At 44.9% G+C, this 21209-nt stretch overlaps 1 protein-coding gene across 7 annotated transcripts in view; it reads right to left on the reverse strand.

Moving 5' to 3' along the window:
* The window catches only part of sprt (PDZ domain-containing protein sprite), a 148071-nt gene that overhangs the window by 15448 nt on the left and 111414 nt on the right, over positions 1-21209 (reverse strand). For 2 of the 7 annotated variants that reach the window (XM_069337309.1, XM_069337311.1), the window contains exons 2-3: positions 16750-16939; positions 15880-15957 (exon numbers count right to left, since the gene is read on the reverse strand). In XM_069337309.1, the coding sequence (XP_069193410.1) occupies positions 15880-15957; positions 16750-16785 (114 nt within the window). In that variant the 5' untranslated portion in view covers positions 16786-16939. Of the gene's footprint in view, positions 1-3013; positions 3393-15879; positions 15958-16749; positions 16940-17665; positions 17694-21209 lie in introns of those variants that run through there. The other 5 variants (XM_045754666.2, XM_045754665.2, XM_069337312.1 and 2 more) reach the window with 4 other exon arrangements.

The raw sequence follows: 21209 nt of genomic DNA on the forward strand, positions 1-21209 counted from the left end.
TAGGTCTGTAGTTGTTAACATCTGTGAGATCACCACATTTGTGGACAGGCGTTACTCTCGCTTTTTTTAGAATATCTGGAAAGGTTTGGAGTTCAAGTGACTTGTTGAAGAGCAAAGCAATAGGATTGTTTCTGTCTCTCCTGTCTCTCCTTGAATCACAAGATCATATCCCTTTTCTCAACTGAAGAAATATATTGCCTCCCATGAGCCAAAACCGAAATTAATACAATTTGCAGAAGAAGGGAAATGTATGGATGACCTCGCACAGCAAACACATGTGAGGCAAGAAGCTACAATGAAAAACTTTGACTTCATCCAATTTGGACAGAAAATATATTTTTTTAGTCACATTTAAGGGTGAACGGAGTGAACATTAAGGTGAACGGAGCCTTGGAAGAGAAATTGTATAGTGGGAGAACTGTGACAGAGAACCACAGTGAAAGAAAACTGCAAAAACAGAACCAGCCATATGAGAAGACTGAAAACCCTAGATCATGAGAGAACTACGAGACATCCTTAAGATATACAGTCGATTAAGGCGCATCTGGGATCCTCTAGGACCTAGGTTCAAACCCTCGTCGCGGCCCTTGTGGATTTATTCAAACGGAAGGAATAATATCGTGGAGGCGCGGATGGAGAGCGTAGGTGGAGGCCCAAACGGCCCTTGTGGATGGAAAAGCAGATACACCTTGTAGCTCATCGCATTTGAGAGGACGCACCTCCTCACCTAACCCAGAAAATAACAAAACTATTATTAGGAATAAAACAATTCTGTCTCCCATCACAAGTTTCCCATCCAGCTACGACCATGTAATAGAAAACGATAAACGAGGCATGACTGATTTTTTCATCCCAAGCCTCGAGGACATTACAAATATATACAACCAATCCCGACCTCGCCTCCACGACTGTCCGTCCAAACAACTACTGCCAATCACGACCTCACTTCGACTGTGCCAATGTCAAGATCAAAATGTATTAATGTGACCCTAAAAGCTTCTTAAAAGCTTCATAGAAGGTTGTAACAGAACCCATGAGCACCACACCAGAAATAAATACAGTTTTGATATTCCTAGAGTACGTCTTAATCAAACCAGAAATGCTCTGCAAATCAAGGGGCCCAGAATGTGGAATGACCTTCCCAACCATGTTAAAGACTGTACCTCTCTCGACCAGTTTAAGATAAAAACTAAACACTACCTAATAAATTCCCTGTAACCTACCTCACTCCTCTATTGTCAACCCATGTCTGTTATTTTCTTTTTTTTTTTTTTCTTTTTTTTTTTTTTTTCTTTTTTTTTTTAATCAACACTGTTTGTCAACCTATTGTATTTGTGCTGCTTTTTCAGTCATGTTCCCCCTTTTTTTATCTTTATTTGTATTTGTTCTCAACACCTTTTATTCTTTATGCTCAATTAGTATTAAGTTCTAGATATTAATGTTTTTTCTTGCCCGAAACGCATTGCGTAATAGTGGCTTTAGGCATTGTATGTACTAGCTCTATCTATATATCAATCCATTAATGTAACATCACTTGTATGTATATACCTTACCTGAATAAACATCTGAATCTGAATCTAAAGAGGGCGGCTGGGACCCTAAAGAGGGCGGCTGGGACCCTAAAGAGGGCGGCTGGGACCCTAAAGAGGGCGACTGGAACCCCTATGGAGAGCGTCTGGGACCCTAAAGAAGGCGGCTGGGACCCTGAGAAAGATGGGTGACGAGGCGCGGAGCGAGTTTGCTCCCACTGCACAACCAGGGACGTCGTAATCATGTCCCTCAATGTCTGTTTCCGTATCCTTGTAAGATGTAGCTTGAGACTTTCCATGTAGATCTCCCTATAATTCCGGGACCAGCCTGTGAGCACATCTGTGGATCTTCTGACCGAGATTCAAATAGTAAAGAGGTCATACCTTGGAATCGAATCCCATCCCTAGACTTCCAAAGCACACGCCTTATCGACTGAACCACAATGAGCTCACCAACCAGGATCACAGTTTGGGGGACCTGGAAGTAAATCGATTGGCAAGTCTTGTTCCAGGGGAAAAACTTGTGGGGTAAAGTCTGGCATGAGCTGTGGGAAGGGAAAACTCTCAACCAGCTAACAGAAGTCGATCACTCCCGTACCCTCCTGTGTTAAAAAAGAGATTGATTGTTAGTCCTGGTAAGTCCCGTAGTGGACTTACCTAGCACAGGAGCGGGGCTGTGTGCGCGCGTTGCATAGATTGATTGATAAAGATTAAGCCACCCAAAAGGTGGCACGGGCATGAATAGCCCGTAAGTGGTGGCCCTTTTGAGCCATTACCAGTATCAATAGATGATACTGGAGATCTGTGGAGGTGCGACTGCACCCTGCGTGACGGGAGATGTCTCCCGTGGCGTTGCATACGCTCCCCCCCCCCCCACTAATAAGATGTTTACCAAGCCAAGGTGAGGCGCGCTCCTCGCCACAAGCAGCAGGAAATGTAATTACAGCATCAATAACATGTATCAACATAAACCCAGACACCAAGAACAAATCGTATCGGCAACGCTAAAGCACCTAAATTATTGGAACCATTTCAAAGCACTCACAACTTACTCTCTAGAAAGTTAGTTCGTTTATTTTGCACCACCCACACCCATCCTCTAGGAGTCTAGGCCGTAGTAAATCCTATAGTGAATCATGTGAGCACAATACCGGACCCTCACAACACACTATCGGACCCTTACAACACACTACCGGACCCTCACAACACACTACCGGACCCTTACAACACACTACCGGACCCTTACAACACACCACAGGACCCTCACACACTACCGGACCCTTACAACACACCACAGGACCCTTACAACACACCACAGGACCCTCACAACACACCACCGGACCCTCACAACACACTATCGGACCCTTACAACACACCACAGGACCCTCACACACTACCGGACCCTTACAACACACCACCGGACCCTTACAACACACCACAGGACCCTCACACACTACTAGATCCTCCCAACAATAACAACTCACGTTCTCATCGTGGTGGTGGTCGTCCATCTCAGCTACAACTCGTAGAAGCCAAACCTCACTAACAGATCACACTACACTCCTACAACAATCTTCACCATAACCACCACTTGCCAATGCTGCATGAACAGCAATGCTGACAATTGTTATCCGCGACCCCAAGGCTTCTACGCCAGTCCTTAGACACACTAACTTGCCAAATACAAAGACTTGTGACGTTTAAACATCTGGAGTAAACTTTTCAAGCGCTGAAGGACAGTGTATTTCACGTCCCCAGCACATAACACAGGTCCCACCCCGCCGCCAGCGGTCCCCACTCCTGGCTGGGGAGACGCCACTGTCCTGATTTGTAGCCTGAACCACCATCAACTGTAGCTCCGGGCGAAGGGGCTTCCTGTGGGCTCCACACACCGCACTATGCTATTTTCGTGGTCCTAAACTGGACCAGGATTCGCCAAGCATTTATATACGTGATCACTGACGAAGTCTGTATACTTTTCCTCGATCATGGCATCTTAGTCCTTGTTTATTAAACAGTTTAAGAGCGTCTAAACTTCACAAACCAAGGTTATTATTGTTATAGACAACATCGGAGTGCTTCGGGGTTGTTTATTAAGTGTAAATTAAGCCGTCATGATTGAGGAAAGATGCAATGGTTTCGTAAGTGAACACAAGACACGGGTGGAATGCGAACAAGGGGACACAGGTGGAAACTGAGTACCCAAATGAGCCACAGGGACGTTAGAAAGAACTATTTCAGTGTCAGAGAAGTTAAGAGATGAAATGCATTAGGCAGTGATGTGGTGGAGGCTGACTCCATACACAGTTTCAAGTGTAGATATGATAGAGCCCAGTAGCCTCAGGAATCTGTACACCAGTTGACTGACGGTTGAGAGGCGGAACCAAAGAGCCAAAGCTCAAACACCGCAAGCACAACTAGGTGATTACATGAATGCTTGATGAACCTTGGCTCATAATGACCTTATTGTTTCTATATGTATGTATATAAGACTGTGCTGACAGCAAGGTCGGATATAACTACTCATTGTACAAGGACCGGAATGAGGGCTTTACACAACATTTCATTCAAGCTGTCTGCAGTAGCCCTTCGTAGAGGTTTCATCCCTGGCACCTATTAGTTTACATATTTATTTTGCACCCCATACTCATCCCGTGGGCGGTGGTAGACCTCCTACCCATCCCATGGGCGGTGGTAGACCTCCTACCCATCCCGTGAGCGGTGGTAGATCTCGTACCCATCCCGTGGGCGGTGAATAGACCTCGTACCCATCCCGTGGGCGGTGAATAGACCTCGTACCCATCCCGTGGGCGGTGGTAGATCTCGTACCCATCCCGTGGGCGGTGGTAGATCTCGTACCCATCCCGTGGGCGGTGGTAGACCTCGTACCCATCCCGTGGGCGGTGGTAGATCTCGTACCCAACCCGTGGGCGGTGGTAGATCTCGTACCCATCCCGTGGGCGGTGAATAGACCTCGTACCCATCCCGTGGGCGGTGGTAGATCTCGTACCCATCCCGTGGGCGGTGGTAGACCTCGTACCCATCCCGTGGGCGGTGGTAGACCTCGTACCCATCCCGTGGGCGGTGGTAGACCTCGTACCCATCCCGTGGGCGGTGGTAGACCTCGTACCCATCCCGTGGGCGGTGGTAGACCTCGTACCCATCCCGTGGGCGGTGGTAGACCTCCTACCCATCCCGTGGGCGGTGGTAGATCTCGTACCCATCCCGTGGGCGGTGGTAGACCTCGTACCCATCCCGTGGGCGGTGGTAGACCTCGTACCCATCCCGTGGGCGGTGGTAGACCTCGTACCCATCCCGTGGGCGGTGGTAGACCTCGTACCCATCCCGTGGGCGGTGGTAGACCTCCTACCCATCCCGTGGGCGGTGGTAGACCTCCTACCCATCCCGTGGGCGGTGGTAGATCTCGTACCCATCCCATGGGCGGTGTTGAAAAGGGTTAGTGAGGCACATAATAGGTTCAGGAACGGAACACCGGAGTTCATTTAAGTAAGTAACAATCTTGTGGACCTAGTATAGGCCAAGGAACTTTCCCCTCAAGTTAAACAACATTACAGATATTTTGATGTCATTGATGTATATATGAAATAGGAGAGGTCCTAAGTTGCTACCTGGTGATGGTCCTATGGGTAATGGGAGAGTGGGAGAGGTTGTGTCAGTTACACAGTTACTGTTATTTACAGTTAACTTACTATCTCTGCCCCACACACCCATCCACAGGACTGATATTGCAATATATTCCAAAGTGTAAACAAAGAAAACGGTTGAGAAAGTGGAAGAGGGGGGAAGCTCTTTTAAAACGCCGGTTAACCTCATGCAAGACGGGTAACCTTGAAGACCCTCGGGGCGTCCAGGAAATTCCAACAGGTCGGGTTGAGGAGCTGGCCCTCTAGCAGCGGCGGGGTTCTCACGCCTCGCCTCCAATTCTCACGACCCTACGCCAGCATGGCATCATATTGTAACACCCTATGTAGTGCACGGTGTTTAGGCGTCATACTTGTTGTAACACCCATAGAATACTATCTCCATACTCGTTCTAACACCCATAGTATACTAGCTCCATACTCGTTCTAACACCCATAGTATACTAGCTCCATCCTCGTTCTAACACCCATAGAATACTAGCTCCATCCTCGTTCTAACACCCATAGTATACTAGCTCCATCCTCGTTCTAACACCCATAGAATACTAGCTCCATCCTCGTTCTAACACCCATAGAATACTAGCTCCATCCTCGTTCTAACACCCATAGTATACTAGCTCCATCCTCGTTCTAACACCCATAGAATACTAGCTCCATCCTCGTTCTAACACCCATAGAATACTAGCTCCATCCTCGTTCTAACACCCATAGTATACTAGCTCCATCCTCGTTCTAACACCCATAGAATACTAGCTCCATCCTCGTTCTAACACCCATAGAATACTAGCTCCATCCTCGTTCTAACACCCATAGTATACTAGCTCCATCCTCGTTCTAACACCCATAGAATACTAGCTCAATACTCATTCTAACACCCATCTATGTCTGGCTTCTAAGAAGAGCACGTTATTACTTGACGGCAAACTATTTATTGCTAGTAGTTAGGAAACGGAGTCGGAAATAATTAAGCTGTCTACTTCAGTGTTGTCAATAATTTCAAGTGCTGCCAGTATTGCTACCAATTCAGCTTGCATTGTGGATGACCAGTTGCTAATTCTTATATTCCTTTGAACTGTGCTTCCATCAGATTGATGAGCAATAACTGCACTTCCTGCCGTTATGTAGCTGTATTTATATGAAAATATAATTCTTTAGGTTGCCAGCCAGTTAACACGTTTTCTGTAGCACTGTTTAAATTCGTTTTCTACTTTAGCCGGACATAAATTGAGTGGTGACTAAACTATACTGTATACAATATATTATAATAATTATAGTGATCCAGATCCCTCTGTTGTGAACCGACTACGTAGACGACTATGTTACAGGACCCGTTCACAGCATGTATTATGGTGATAAATTATTTCAGCTTTAAAAATGCACGTTATTTCTTTAATTTGTGGCATTATATTTTAGATTACTGCACATCAGCGCTAATTTCCTTACGCCCCAACCAGCTGTGACTACAGCAAGGGTGACTAGATTACACTGAAGTGTTGTGAATCATCACGGGAGCTCCAAAGTGAACAGAATTCATCAACAAGCACTTAGAAGCCAGACCAATTCCTAAAGAGAACAGGGTTATGTAACCCTGCCAGCCAAGACATCTTCCCGGGAGAAACCGACATTGAACATGGGGTCCTCGAGCCTTCCCCCAACTGTGTTTGTCAACCAGCAACCTGCTGAGGCCCCGTGCTGCTCACCACATCAACATCCACTAAACTTTGTCAATACATTAACCACCAAAACTCTAGATCAGTGTTGCCGGGTGACTTAAGGCCTCACCTTGATGCTCATCTAGGGAGTGAGCCTTTTGTAATGTCATAGCTTCCTTCTGTATCTTCGTGTTCTTTCTTCCGTTTCCTCCTCCTCTTTCTCCTGTTTCTTCCTGTTTCCAACACTTCTTTCTCCTGTTTCTTCCTGTTTCCAACACTTCTTTCTCCTGTTTCTTCCTGTTTCCAACACTTCTTTCTCCTGTTTCTTCCTGTTTCCAACACTTCTTTCTCCTGTTTCTCGCTTGATCTTCCCTTCCCACCCCCACACCTTTTCCAAAAGATTCAACCGTCGTAATTTTTGTCGTGCTGTGAATTACCACCGCCCTCCGCTGATTAGTTTTCACTCGTAAACTCTGTCATTAACGACCCCTCCTTACCATTGTGTTGTTGTTTAGGGGGCCACAACGGTACTAGTGCCAAATGTGCAGCCCACAGATGTGGCTCTGCGCTCCCGTCTAGGTTACAGGCGTTTGAGTTAAAGACACAAACTCGAGAAACAAGCGGATGTAAGAGGCAGAACACTGAACTGAAGGCGATGAGTCACAATAGCGTGGCTAAAGTAATTTGACCAGACCACACACTAGAAGGTGAAGGAACGACGACGTTTCGGTCCGTCCTGGACCATTCTCAAGTCGATAGATCGACTTGAGAATGGTCCAGGAGGGACCGAAACGTCGTCGTCCCTTCACCTTCTAGTGTGTGGTCTGGTTAAATCAAACTGAACTGAACGAGAGAGCATCTCAGCAGCATAAGGAATCACTGTGTGAACACGGCCGACAGCTGGAAAGGAAAGAGTACAGGAAGGCAAGTTCACACCAGAACACAGTATTAAAGGTTACAAAAGCCCATCGAGTTAGCGTTACTCACGAGAGAGAGTGAGTGAGTCACTTTCCCTTGCTTCCTGCGATGATTGTTCCCCTCTCCATTATCCTCATTAGTCACCATTACGGGGTCAAACTGCGCATTTGTTGCCCCTTTTCAGGCATCCGGGACCACTCGCAGCAGCACCAACAACGCCGACAAGTGCGGATCTAATTTGCTACACGAATTCAACCCGTATAGTATAATTGTTGACCAGACCACACACTAGAAGGTGAAGGGACGACGACGTTTCGGTCCGACCTGGACCATTCTCAAGTCAATTGTGTACTTTAGCCACGTTATTGTGACTCATCGCCTGCAGTATAATTGTTATTTGTGGTGTGCACAATAAATTGTCTCTACTGCCAGGAACTTGGCGCGTAAAAAAAAAATATTCACGATAGCGATTCCATGACAAAATACAATCGGGACTCAAGAAGAGTGTGAAGAGGGAAATGGAAGCAGAATGCAGCGTGAGAGATGCTAAAAAGTCACAATCGACTTGAGAATGGTTCAGGACGGATTGAAACGTCGTCGTCCCTTCACTTTGTAGTGTGTGGTCTGGTCAACATGCTAAAAACAGTGTAGAGACGACATGTTAGAAGTCCACAGAGAAGACACTATAAGAGGGGGAGGGAGGGGGAAGGAAACAATCAGTGAAAAACGCCAAACCATTACGACTATATAGCACTTAGAAGGGATCAGGATAAGGATTTGGGATGGGACGGGGGGGGGGGGGGGGGAAAGAAAGAAATGGTGCCCAACCACTAGAACGGTCGGGGATTGAACGCCGACCTGCATGAAGCGAGACCGTCGCTCTACCGTCCAGTCAAAGTGGCTCAGACAAACACAAAAACGAACATCTATTAAACAATTTTGAAAAAATTCTTACAAATTTAGTATGAGCTTAAAATAACAGACAGTGCAAAGACAATAGACAGTCAAACAAACACAATAGACCGTCAAACAAACAATAGACAGCCAGTCAAACACAATAGACAGTCAAACAAACACAATAGACAGCCAGTCAAACACAATAGACAGCCAGTCAAACACAATAGACAAATCGGAACACTAAATAATGCCAACACGTCCCTGAACCCCACCTCCTGTGATGGAGAGCGGAACACACACACATGTATGTTCCAACTTTGCACACATGTGCAAAGTTGTGATTGCTTCCGAGCGCGTTTTGCTCATTCCAGGTGTAGGGTGCTCTCTTTAGAGTACTAGTGCTCTCTTTAGAGTACTAGTGCTCTCTTTAGAGTCCTAATGCGCTCTTTAGAGACCCAGTGCTCTCTTTAGAGACCCAGTGCTCTCTTTAGAGACCCAGTGCTCTCTTTAGAGATCCAGTGCTCTCTTTAGAGACCCAGTGCTCTCTTTAGAGACCCAGGTGCTCTCTTTAGAGACCCAGTGCTCTCTTTAGAGTACTAGTGCTCTCTTTAGAGTCCCAGTGCTCTCTTTAGAGACCCAGTGCTCTCTTTAGAGACCCAGTGCTCTCTTTAGAGACCCAGTGCTCTCTTTAGAGACCCAGTGCTCTCTTTAGAGTCCCAGTGCTCTCTTTAGAGACCCAGTGCTCTCTTTAGAGACCCAGTGCTCTCTTTAGAGACCCAGGTGCTCTCTTTAGAGACCCAGTGCTCTCTTTAGAGACCCAGTGCTCTCTTTAGAGATCCAGTGCTCTCTTTAGAGACCCAGGTGCTCTCTTTAGAGACCCAGGTGCTCTCTTTAGAGACCCAGTGCTCTCTTTAGAGACCCAATGCTCTCTTTACAGACCCAGTTGCTCTCTTTAGAGTACCCAGGTGCTCTCTTTAGAGACCCAGTGCTCTCTTTAGAGACCCAGTGCTCTCTTTAGAGACCCAGTGCTCTGTTTAAAGACCCAAGACTCTCTTTACAGACCCAGTTGCTCTCTTTAGAGTCCTAGTGCTCTCTTTAGAGTTCTAGTGCTCTCTTTAGAGACCCAGTTGCTATCTTTAGAGACCCAGGTGCTCTCTTTAGAGACCCAGTGCTCTCTTTAGAGACCCAGTGCTCTCTTTAGAGACCCAGTGCTCTCTTTAGAGACCCAGTTGCTATCTTTAGAGTCCCAAGACTCTCTTTAAAGACCCAGTGCTCTCCTAAAGAACCTAATGCTCTCTTAAGACACCATAATACTAAATGAAGGCACCACTTACAGCTTTCTTTCTGTAACTTTCAACAGGAGACCTGTGGAAATGCTGAGAAAAGTTTCGGTGTGGATCCAGTACCTCGCTTGTAGCGCGGGCTGCAGAGCAGACAAGTCACGCTGCTTGTTGCGCAGACCAGATACGTGACTGGTAGAGGTTCGCAGACCAGATACGTGACTGGTATAGTGGTTCGCAGACCAGATACGTGACTGGTATAGTGGTTCGCAGACCAGATACGTGACTGGTATAGTGGTTCGCAGACCAGATACGTGACTGGTAGTGGTTCGCAGACCAGATACGTGACTGGTAGAGGTTTGCAGACCAGATACGTGACAGGTATAGTGGTTCGCAGACCAGATACGTGACTGGTATAGTGGTTCGCAGACCAGATACGTGACTGGTATAGTGGTTCGCAGACCAGATACGTGACTGGTATAGTGGTTCGCAGACCAGATACGTGACTGGTATAGTGGTTCGCAGACCAGATACGTGACTGGTATAGTGGTTCGCAGACCAGATACGTGACTGGTAGTGGTTCGCAGACCAGACACGTGACTGGTATAATGGTTCGCAGACCAGACACGTGACTGGTAGTGGTTCGCAGACCAGACACGTGACAGGTATAGTGGTTCGCAGACCAGATACGTGACAGGTATAGTGGTTTGCAGACCAGATATGTGACTGGTATAATGGTTCGCAGACCAGATACGTGACTGGTAGTGGTTCGCAGACCAGACACGTGACTGGTAGAGGTTCGCAGACCAGATACGTGACTGGTAGTGGTTCGCAGACCAGACACGTGACAGGTATAGTGGTTCGCAGACCAGATACGTGACTGGTAGTGGTTCGCAGACCAGATACGTGACTGGTATAGTGGTTCGCAGACCAGATACGTGACTGGTATAGTGGTTCGCAGACCAGACACGTGACTGGTAGTGGTTCGCAGACCAGATACGTGACTGGTAGTGGTTCGCAGACCAGATACGTGACTGGTAGTGGTTCGCAGACCAGATACGTGACTGGTATAATGGTTCGCAGACCAGATACATGACTGGTATAGTGGTTCGCAGACCAGATACGTGACTGGTAGTGGTTCGCAGACCAGATACGTGACTGGTATAGTGGTTCGCAGACCAGACACGTGACTGGTAGTGGTTCGCAGACCAGATACGTGACTGGTATAGTGGTTCGCAGACCAGACACGTGACTGGTAGTGGTCTGGTCTGCGAACAAGAGATAATAACGAAATCACACATATAGGCAGAAAACATTTTATAAAATTTCATGGCCATGTACTGTGAGTGGCTGGACGTATCTAAAGATAATAATTATATTGTTGAAACTTGGAGCATTAAACACGAGCGTCTGGAGAGGTCCTCATCACCTGACCACAAAACACCAAACAAATGTTATAAGAAGCAGTGTGAAAAGCAAGACAAGACTAGCAAAAAGCTGCTGAAACTCAAATTCAACCTTGTCTTGAATGCCATCTGTATAAGAGAAAGTATTTTAAACAATTACACGATAAAAATTTGTGTGTATTCATAATATATAAATATAATATTATATATATATATATATATATATATATATATATATATATATATATATATATATATATATATTGATGGGCTAGCATGAATCTTCTCCATTTTCCTTATGATTTTCTTCACTTAAGAAGGAAGTTGAACACGTGGAAGATATTGGAGGAACTGGTTCCAAATCAGAACACAGAAATAACACCACATGAGACCAGTAGGCATGGCAAGATGTGCAAAATAACCCCGTTGAAAAGTAGATACAATATGGACTCTAAAGAAGCAAATCTGTAAACATTAAGAGCCTAAAACTTTTCACCACCTCTTTACAATATAAGCGCCATAACCAGGCGCTTTAAAGCCTCCTCTGAAGCGTATCTGATCATCTGTTGTGTTATCCCCTAAGCAATGTCGTCCGGGTGCCCCGCGCCTGGGTAATACACAAGCCTAGGGTATACAGAAGCCTAGGGCATACACAAGCCTAGCATATACACAAACCCAGGTGCGGCCACGCCCAGGTACACACACATTCAGGTCTTCACCTCAAGATAAACTACAGGTGAAATCAGCTTATTGTTTACACTACAAGTTCCTGACGAAACGGAAAGTAAGAGGTCGTGTTCCTCAGTAACAAATTTGAGATCAAAGTTCACCATTGTCTCCTCTCTCACCGCGTACAAATATTCTCCGACATAAGTATATTACGGGCTGTTAGAGTTCAGAGTCCTGGATCACTAGGAACGAGAGTCCTGGATCACTCTTCATTGATCGTGGTTCATTGGTTCCAGATTAGTCCGCTCTACATTAGTCGACTTTCTTGGCTGCTAATTCATAGGTTTCTAAGTTGCAAATTGGTGGAGGGTTCATTATATTAAGTTACATGTTGTCGGCAAATACGACCGCCTAAATATTGTGGGTTGGACTGAAGATTCGTCAAGAAAATGCTGATGACAATCATAGTTATGATGACTGCAATTGTGTATCACTGCGAGTTCTTAACGATCTCGCTTACATATTCTTTCAAATTGAGATATTGTAATTCAATGTTTTTTTTGCATTATAACTTTTGTCAACATTCTCACGACTCTCAGTAGGGACAGTGTCACCTGTGTCGGAGACTACCAGCTTTCAATCACTGAAGCTTGGATAGATATCATCTTTGCTATCACTGAGGCTTGGATAGATATCAACTTCACTATCACTCAAGCTTAGGTTCAATTTCCGCAGCAAGACGGACACATTCGGGCCAACACACTAATTACAAAGAATGTAATACTTGGCGGCCTTCCTCGTCCGAGAGAAAAACAAAGTCATTAATGCTCAAGCTGCCAAATGGATCAAGTGTCCGTCTACACCACAGCCCCAGAGGCAGTGATTACCTGCTTTCATCAGCCGGAGACATGGACCAGGAGCGCTGAGTCCTCTAGTCATCGTGGGCTTCCATTTCCTCAACCTTTTTTTTTCTTTATTTCCCTTTGCTACCACACTAGTAGGATTTGCACATTGCAGGCGATGAGTCACAATAACGTGGCTAAAGTATGTTGACCAGACCACACACTAGAAGGTGAAGGGACGACGACGTTTCGGTCCATTCCTGGACCATTCTGAAGTCGATTGTGACTCACTTAATTCACACAATCGACTTGAGAATGGTCCAGGACGGACCGAAACGTCGTCATCCCTTCACCTTCTAGTGTGTGGTCTGGTCAACATTAGCACGTCCTGTAGGTCCGAAGATATTTTAGAGAGAACTAGACTTGAGACAGCTGGCTGGCTGCTGGATCATAGGCTATAGTGGTCTGCTGTCTAATCAACCTGTCCTGTCCAATAATACATCGCATTTTGACGTCAAAATCCCCAACGAACAAAATATGATGCAGTGTAAATCACAGCGGCTCACATTCACGTTTCATGTGCGTGGGTCCGTCAGTTAGGTTAGTTTCGAGTAAATTTAAGTGCACCATTTTGTGTCCGCTGTGACAACTGGAGAAGACAGGCTGGTCTAATGTCACCCCCACCAGTTGTGTAAGCTCTGAAAGTCAGGCTGAGTCAGGCTGATGGGCCTATAAGCTTGAAGTTTTAATTTAGAATGCCCATATAAGTGATGACTACTTCCAACGTCTTTCTGTTTAACCAACATCTACTTTTTCACAATTTCGCTTTCCCCCATCAACTGATATATGCGCGCCAAGATCACTCTATGACCGACCAGGATTCAGCGTGTCAAGAAGTATGGCACGTTTATCCAAACTATAATTACCCGGTTTTATAAGTTTTCCTTAATCGTTTATTTCACGCTAACGTGTAGCCTAGCCAATAGTTACCGATAAAACAGCAGGAAATGGCGGGACTCGATGAAAACACTCCTCCATTGGCAGAAAACATTACTCACCGTGATAGAGCCCTTGAGTACAGCAGGACCGTCAGCTTATATAGTGATAGGTATTTACGAGGATCTAAACACACTCTTTCGACGAGTAGCTTTCAGACGTAATGAATGCCTCGAGTCTCTGTAGCGACAAGGACGGTGTCATCACCTAATATTGTTCTTGAAATATGTCCGGCAAATATTTGCTGGGGCTGGCTGGCTTGGGGGAAACCGACTCTGTAATTTTTCCCCTCGAACGAGTCAAAATGCTGGGGAGTAATGGGGATTGATGATAGGGAATTAAGTAGGGAAAAGGGGAATATGCATGGAAATGAAACAGACTAACATCACGAGAGAGGGACCATACGGTAGGGCCAGGTCCCAAATTTGTATGGTAAGATAACATACTGGGGCTAACGACGTGGGAAGAAATGCTGAATAGACCCAGTGAAGAGTAAAGGGGCCATAGGAACACTAAAGAGAACACTGCATGAATATCAGAGTTCCACGGTTGTTCGACATTCTCCCAGCAAAAAATATTACCCGAACAAAAGCGAACGTGGTCAAGAAACAATTAGACAGTGTTCAGGAAACAATTAAAGTTCCTGTAAAATGTGCCGAACTGTAATAGATCTGTGGGCCGCTCCAACCAACATCCTTTTAGATTAAGTTATCACAAATCAAGTCTGACCCCCAAGCCCGACTCTGAGAGCAAAAGAACTCCCGAAACCCTCCCCAGGTATATTCCAGGAAGCTTTGAGCAACCTTGGACCTATGCTTGTGTTCGAGAAGATTTACTCGCTTTGTTTCTAATGTATTTTTAATGGACTATTGAAACATTTATCGTTACCCCCTCCAGTCTCTAGTGTTTGCTTCCCTCAGGCTCTTAATACCACACACACACACACACACACACATGTCATTAGGCTATCATTCTGTCTGGTTCATCACCTGTCTGTATCACCTCTGCATTCTGTCAATTATTTTTAAATACATGAAATTATTGGTCGATATATTGTATATATGCTTTAAGATGCAAATGCTTCATATGGTGCCAGCGTTCAAATAGCATAACAGTCTACGTCCTCGAATGACAAATGAATGAACCATTCATTCGAATGACAACCAGGGGACCCGGGTTCAGTCCTCCAGATAGGGCAGGAAAATGGTTGGGCGCGTTTCCTTTTACTTGCAGCCTCTCAACCTAGCAGTAAAATAGGTACCCGGGAGCTAGGCATCTGTTGTGGGTTGCATCCTGGGGAAGGTCAGTATAAGCCTTGTACAGTAGTTAAAACTATTTGTGGAACACAGTTATACCTCTCGAGAGCACACATTATAAACCCCAAATTATATATATCATTCTTCCTTTTAAAAACAGTAATATGGGTTCAACTGAATATCTCTTTTTTTTCCCATCTATATAAAGAATATGTAGTCACAAATCAACAAAATTACTGTATTCTTAGCTTTCTAACATATAATGTAAATATGAGAACATTACAAACCTCGTGAAGACCACTTCCAATTCTTTACTGCATAAAGCTTTTATAGTTATTTATGACCCAATTTACAATTACAACTTTATTCTCACAGAAACAAAATATATGCATAGTCTTCTCGGCCTGGTACCGTCTTTTGATAATTATAAATTCAGCTTTAGCGGCAATAAATTTATATGGAAAATGACCAAATCTAGTCTTGAAATAAATTGTCTTCGCTTTATATGAAATTGCCGATAAACTACTTATTGTAACAATTTGACATACATAAATTTGAATAATAAAAACGACAAACAATCAGTAATAAACCCCAACATGTTCTGCAACACCCACTTAGAATATTACAACCCAAGTAAAGTTTACCGAAGTCACCCCCACCCACCCACGTCTTTTTCCCGCCTGAATCCACACACCCCGTCCCTAGGCTGCCACTTTCAACAGACAACAATAGGGGAAAACAAATCACTTTAGATCATACAAGACACACTTACCTTAGCCTCGAGTGTCTGCAGCTTGTTGACTCTGGGACGCATGCCACCCCCAGGACCTCCTGACGGCAGCAGCGTCGACTGGTGGTTGAGAGAAAAAAATATACTGTAAGTTGAGGTTATTATTACGGCACTTTAGGCTAGTGGTGTCGGTGATTACTTTCTGGTGCATGTCTGAGGTTGGTTTATGAGTTGTTTTAAAGCGGATTGATAAGAGGGTGTGGGTGTTTCATTGTGGTTTATACAGAGTTTGTGAGTACGTGTGTGAATTGTGCGAGTAAAATATATTCTGGACTGGCGTTGATTTTGAAGGCAGGAATTTAATCTGTAAATCTGTAAAATATATAAAAACGTGAGAAATATGAAAGAAAATATAAAACTACTGAACACTACCGCCACACGAGCTCCCCTACCAAGAGACCACCATTGTATAGTTAACCACTAAATCATCCACTGTGTGGAAAAGCCTCGTTCATGCCACTGTACATTACCAGAAGAGCCTTCAATCAACACATCTCGTCATACTAAACGCTTATAAACGGCCGTTCTTTTCTACAACACCAATTTCCAGCTCTCTCTCTAAATGCATAGTTAACAACATGAAATTTAGGTGGCCGAATGTTTCAAGAGGGGGAAAACAAAATACTTTTTTCCCCAATGACTCACTTTCCAAGATATAATGGCTGAAAATCTTTAGAAGACTTTAGAAGAATTTCCCAAGACACATTCTGCTACAAATGTCTGAATATCTCAGGCTCGTGGCATTACAACTGTAATTAAACTTTTCTTAAAGAAAAAAGTTTCCGAGTGGCTTAAGAAGCAACAAATTATCAATATTACAAAATCTAAAGACATGTTGGCCGAGGAACTCACCGGAATGTAGGAATAAAGATGCCTTCGATGCCTCATGATCCCGTCTTGAAGCCTAAGGCGAGGCAGGTGCCGCTTTGGCTCACTCACTCACTCATCTCAAACTCACTCACTGGCCACTCTCACTGCCAGGTTCATATTGCATTTTCATAAAACAGTTAAACCAATTTCTAGTTTCCGATACGTAAAATATCTGGTTTGTAAAGAGGAAACAAATAATTGTCCCATATCATAAAAAAATGATGATTTATACTTATAGTTTCCAGCATATTTCACTGATCGGATTCCGTTGTGTTGAAGACTGCTGCAGGAGTTAGCCAAGCGTTCCAGCAGTATTCAGTGAAGGGCACTGATTTGTAGTCTAGTTACGAGTAGTGAAGCTCTAAGCAACTTATTCAGGCGATGAGTCACAATAACGTGGCTGAAGTAGTTTGACCAGACCACACACACTAGAAGGTGAAGGAACGACGACGTTTCGGTCCGTCCTGGACCATTCTCAAGTCGACTTGAGAATGGTCCAGGACGGACCGAAACGTCGTCGTCCCTTCACCTTCTAGTGTGTAGTCTGGTCAAGCAACTTATTGTTTCATCGGTAACGGGATTATTTAACAATATATATATATCTACGAAACGACTAACAGTCTCAGTCCAATTTCCAGTTAACTAAACAAAAAAAACAGGCGTCCTAGACTTCCTAACAAATTAATAAAACAAAGTGAACCACAACTACTAGCGCTTAAACTACCGCAAATCATAACCAGGCAGGATTATTCACATTATTTGTTTAGAAACAAAGTATTTCTACCAACTGTACACCACGATGATACGTTGTGTGTTAAACACACGAGACAAAAATCAATAAATAAAAAGTCGACCCTAGCTTCCCCTTGAAAGAAAATCCTTTAATGAAAATACTGACAATAATTACTCGTGAGCAACGGTATCAGCGAACAAGGTCTCCCGCGAACAATGGTAGCCTACCTGCAGCCCGTCCTCCAAACAAAGATCCAAAAGTGATTCCATGCACCCACCAAACCCCCTGTTTATGAATGAAAAGCGGTTTACACACGACTCACAACTGCTGACAGTTCGAACATATCCGGAACAAGTGTTTCACTGACGAATTTTGTTCGAATCACAACGCTATAAATGCTTCACCCACGTACTACAAATACAAATAATCGCCAACAGAACCTAAACACCTAACCTATCCTATACCTATATATGCACAATATGCTAATATATTATAGTATTAATTTATACTTGCGAAAATTCCCGTTTTGAATGAACAGCATGTTAAAATTGATGAATGCGTCTGTGGGGTTGACCGCTGGATGTAATGGACTTGAGTCGAGGACGGGTTGATACCTGTGACAATGCCTTTTCGCCTCAAATTGTGAAATTTCTAGCGTTATCTCGCTCTTATCGTACGACGGTCGGACGTCGTCATAGTCATGTGTCCAGTTGGTCTAAATCACGTCCCCTGTCACTCGGAACAACGGAGTGAGAACCAATCAGAGTGTCACTCGGTGGAAAGGACGGACTCCGTCCTTATTAGGTCTAATCTACGAAAATGCTGCCTTTCCTATTGGCCAAGTAAAGCGATGGTGGATGATTGCTGTTCTCCTATTGGCCGGCCGGTGACAGGCTTGTTCACTGTCATCGCGAATAGTGAAAGCTGCAGTGAACGAAGGAAGTAGATTTCCTGGTGACTAACAATCTTGTTTATTGACAACTGTGGACGCAATATACTAGAATATAGCGCTATAAACATCATTATATCTAAGTTTTATTTTCGCGAGAACGTGAAAAGGCATATTATCTGATTCAGAAAACCTGAATCTAAATAATTTATATATATATCATGACTAACAGAGGCCCCAGGACAGAGCCTTGAGGCACTTTACTTACAACATTTTCCCATTCTGACTTAACCCCATATCTTACAGGATTCCTCACAACATAATATTAGCTACCACACACATTAAGGATCATTACTTACAAGAACAGTATCAAAATGGTCTTTTGATAAATGCAGAAGTCACTTTACAAAACTAATTTGGTCAGTCGATTTAAAAAATATCACCACGGTTGTGTTAGGCTATAACCTGTGAGGATATTTCCTCTCTGTATTGTATCCACATATTGTATTATTGTTTTTAAAAGAAAAAACAATACTTGTGTGATAGAGCAATTCAGTTTCCAAACCCGTTATTGCTTATATTCCATTAAATAACCTGATTAAATTGTGCTTTAATACGATGATCGTCTGGACTATTGTACCAGACGATCACACAATGGCCAGACAATGGCTGCTTGGGTCCCAGTGTCGCGAAAGCCTTGAACCAGGATGATTTTTTTTATAAAGTCCGCTTTTGAAATGATGAAAATTATTTAGTAACACTCCCTTCTCCTTCCTTCTCACCCACTCTCCCCTTTATCTCTGTCTCAGAAAATGTAACATTGAACTCACGCTCGTCGTTTTCCATTGAATAAATCTAGGGAATCGGCAAACCATGTGTCACCGATATTGGTAGGGGGGTCACTACTGGACCCGACCTCCCTTGCCCAATAGCACTGACTCAGACCAGCCTATGTTCGTCCCGTATCTCATATCATTCACCCTGCAAAGTTGGGTAAAGTTTGCACCAAGTGTCTGGCCTCCAACCCCATACACAGACAACCATTCTCTCTTGTTGACCAGACCACACACTAGAAGTTGAAGGGACGACGACGTTTCGGTCCGTCCTGGACCATTCTCAAGTCGAACCATTCTCTCTTATCCATATTTATTAAGAGAGAATGTGATTGTCCAAAGAGGGAGCCCAGAACCTTAGGGGCTACTCACCCAACTTTGCAGGGGGATTGGTCTTGGGTATGTAACGGACATAGGTCGGTTAGAGTAGGCCTAAGTTAAATGTTTTAAGAAGTATTAGCATTTATAAAGACCCCCCAGGCGATTTTCAAAGGGTCAAGTATGAAATATTCGGTGTGTTCTCCGAAGAGTTTTTATGGATAATAATATACACCAGTCGATTAATGTTGAAGAGGCAGGACCCAAGAGTCGTAGCTCATTCCCCGCAAATACAAATTGCCGAATATACTCCCCCCAACACTGACCTGATTTATTACTTGGAAAACGTAATTTTATATATAAGAAAATGTCAAAGTTATAATATATCTTCGTAAATACTGTTATCTAGACCAACAACAATGTGTTTCCAGGAGAAACAAGGTTAAGACACCGCGCGGCTACAAGCCTCATCCCCTTCGAAGAAAATAAAGTGCACCGAAAGGTATAATTTTGGCTAACTCGATTTGAGAGAGTGTAGGGAACCCTCACCGCTCACACCGTCATATGCTGGACCCTGATGATCACAATCCTCTCAACTACATTCATTTTCCCACACAATTTGTAGCAATCTGTTTTCATCTATAACAATCTCTCGTAAATTATTGGTAACTTTATTTATTTCCTTTTTTTTAACATTTCTCCTGGTGGGGAAAATGCTATATGAAGAGTGATGGGTGGGCTCTTACTGCTGCCGAACTAACGACATGAGTTATGGTCTGAGTAGTTACGGAGTTCCCACAAGTTAGCCTCGAGCCGGAGCTTCTTACACACCTTTCTTTATATATATATATTTTACCCCCCAGACGTCTGGGGTGCCACGTCTGGGGTGCCACGTCTGGGGTACCACGTCTGGGGTACCACGTCTGGGGTGCCACGTCTGGGGTACCACGTCTGGGGTACCACGTCTGGGGTGCCACGTCTGGGGTACCACGTCTGGGGTGCCACGTCTGGGGTGCCACGTCTGGGGTACCACGTCTGGGGTGCCACGTCTAGGGTGCCACGTCTGGGGTGCCACGTCTGGGGTGCCACGTCTGGGGTACCACGTCTGGGGTGCCACGTCTGGGGTACCACGTCTGGGGTGCCACGTCTGGGGTACCACGTCTGGGGTGCCACGTCTGGGGTACCACGTCTGGGGTGCCACGTCTGGGGTACCACGTCTGAGGTACCACGTCTGGGGTACCACGTCTGGGGTGCCACGTCTGGGGTGCCACGTCTGGGGTGCCACGTCTGGGGTGCCACGTCTGGGGTACCACGTCTGGGGTGCCACGTCTGGGGTACCACGTCTGGGGTGCCATGTCTGGGGTACCACGTCTGGGGTGCCACGTCTGGGGTACCACGTCTGGGGTGCCACGTCTGAGGTACCACGTCTGGGCAGCCCAGGCGTGCCCAGATGTAATCAGCGTTAGCCAGCGGATACACATGTCTTTTTATGTCCTATATGGATAGGGTTAGATAAGTACTGCAGTACATGTAATGTAGGTTACTGGGCGCTGGACTACATAAGGTACTGTCTGGGGGGTGTTTGGCCAGCGCTTGACCCTAACAACAGCCAGAAATCATAAATGCGAACATATTATATGTTATCATCCATCACTTGCACTGAAAATCA

Source organism: Procambarus clarkii, chromosome 37, assembly GCF_040958095.1.
Source record: "Procambarus clarkii isolate CNS0578487 chromosome 37, FALCON_Pclarkii_2.0, whole genome shotgun sequence".
Taxonomy (NCBI): Eukaryota; Metazoa; Arthropoda; class Malacostraca; order Decapoda; family Cambaridae; genus Procambarus; species Procambarus clarkii.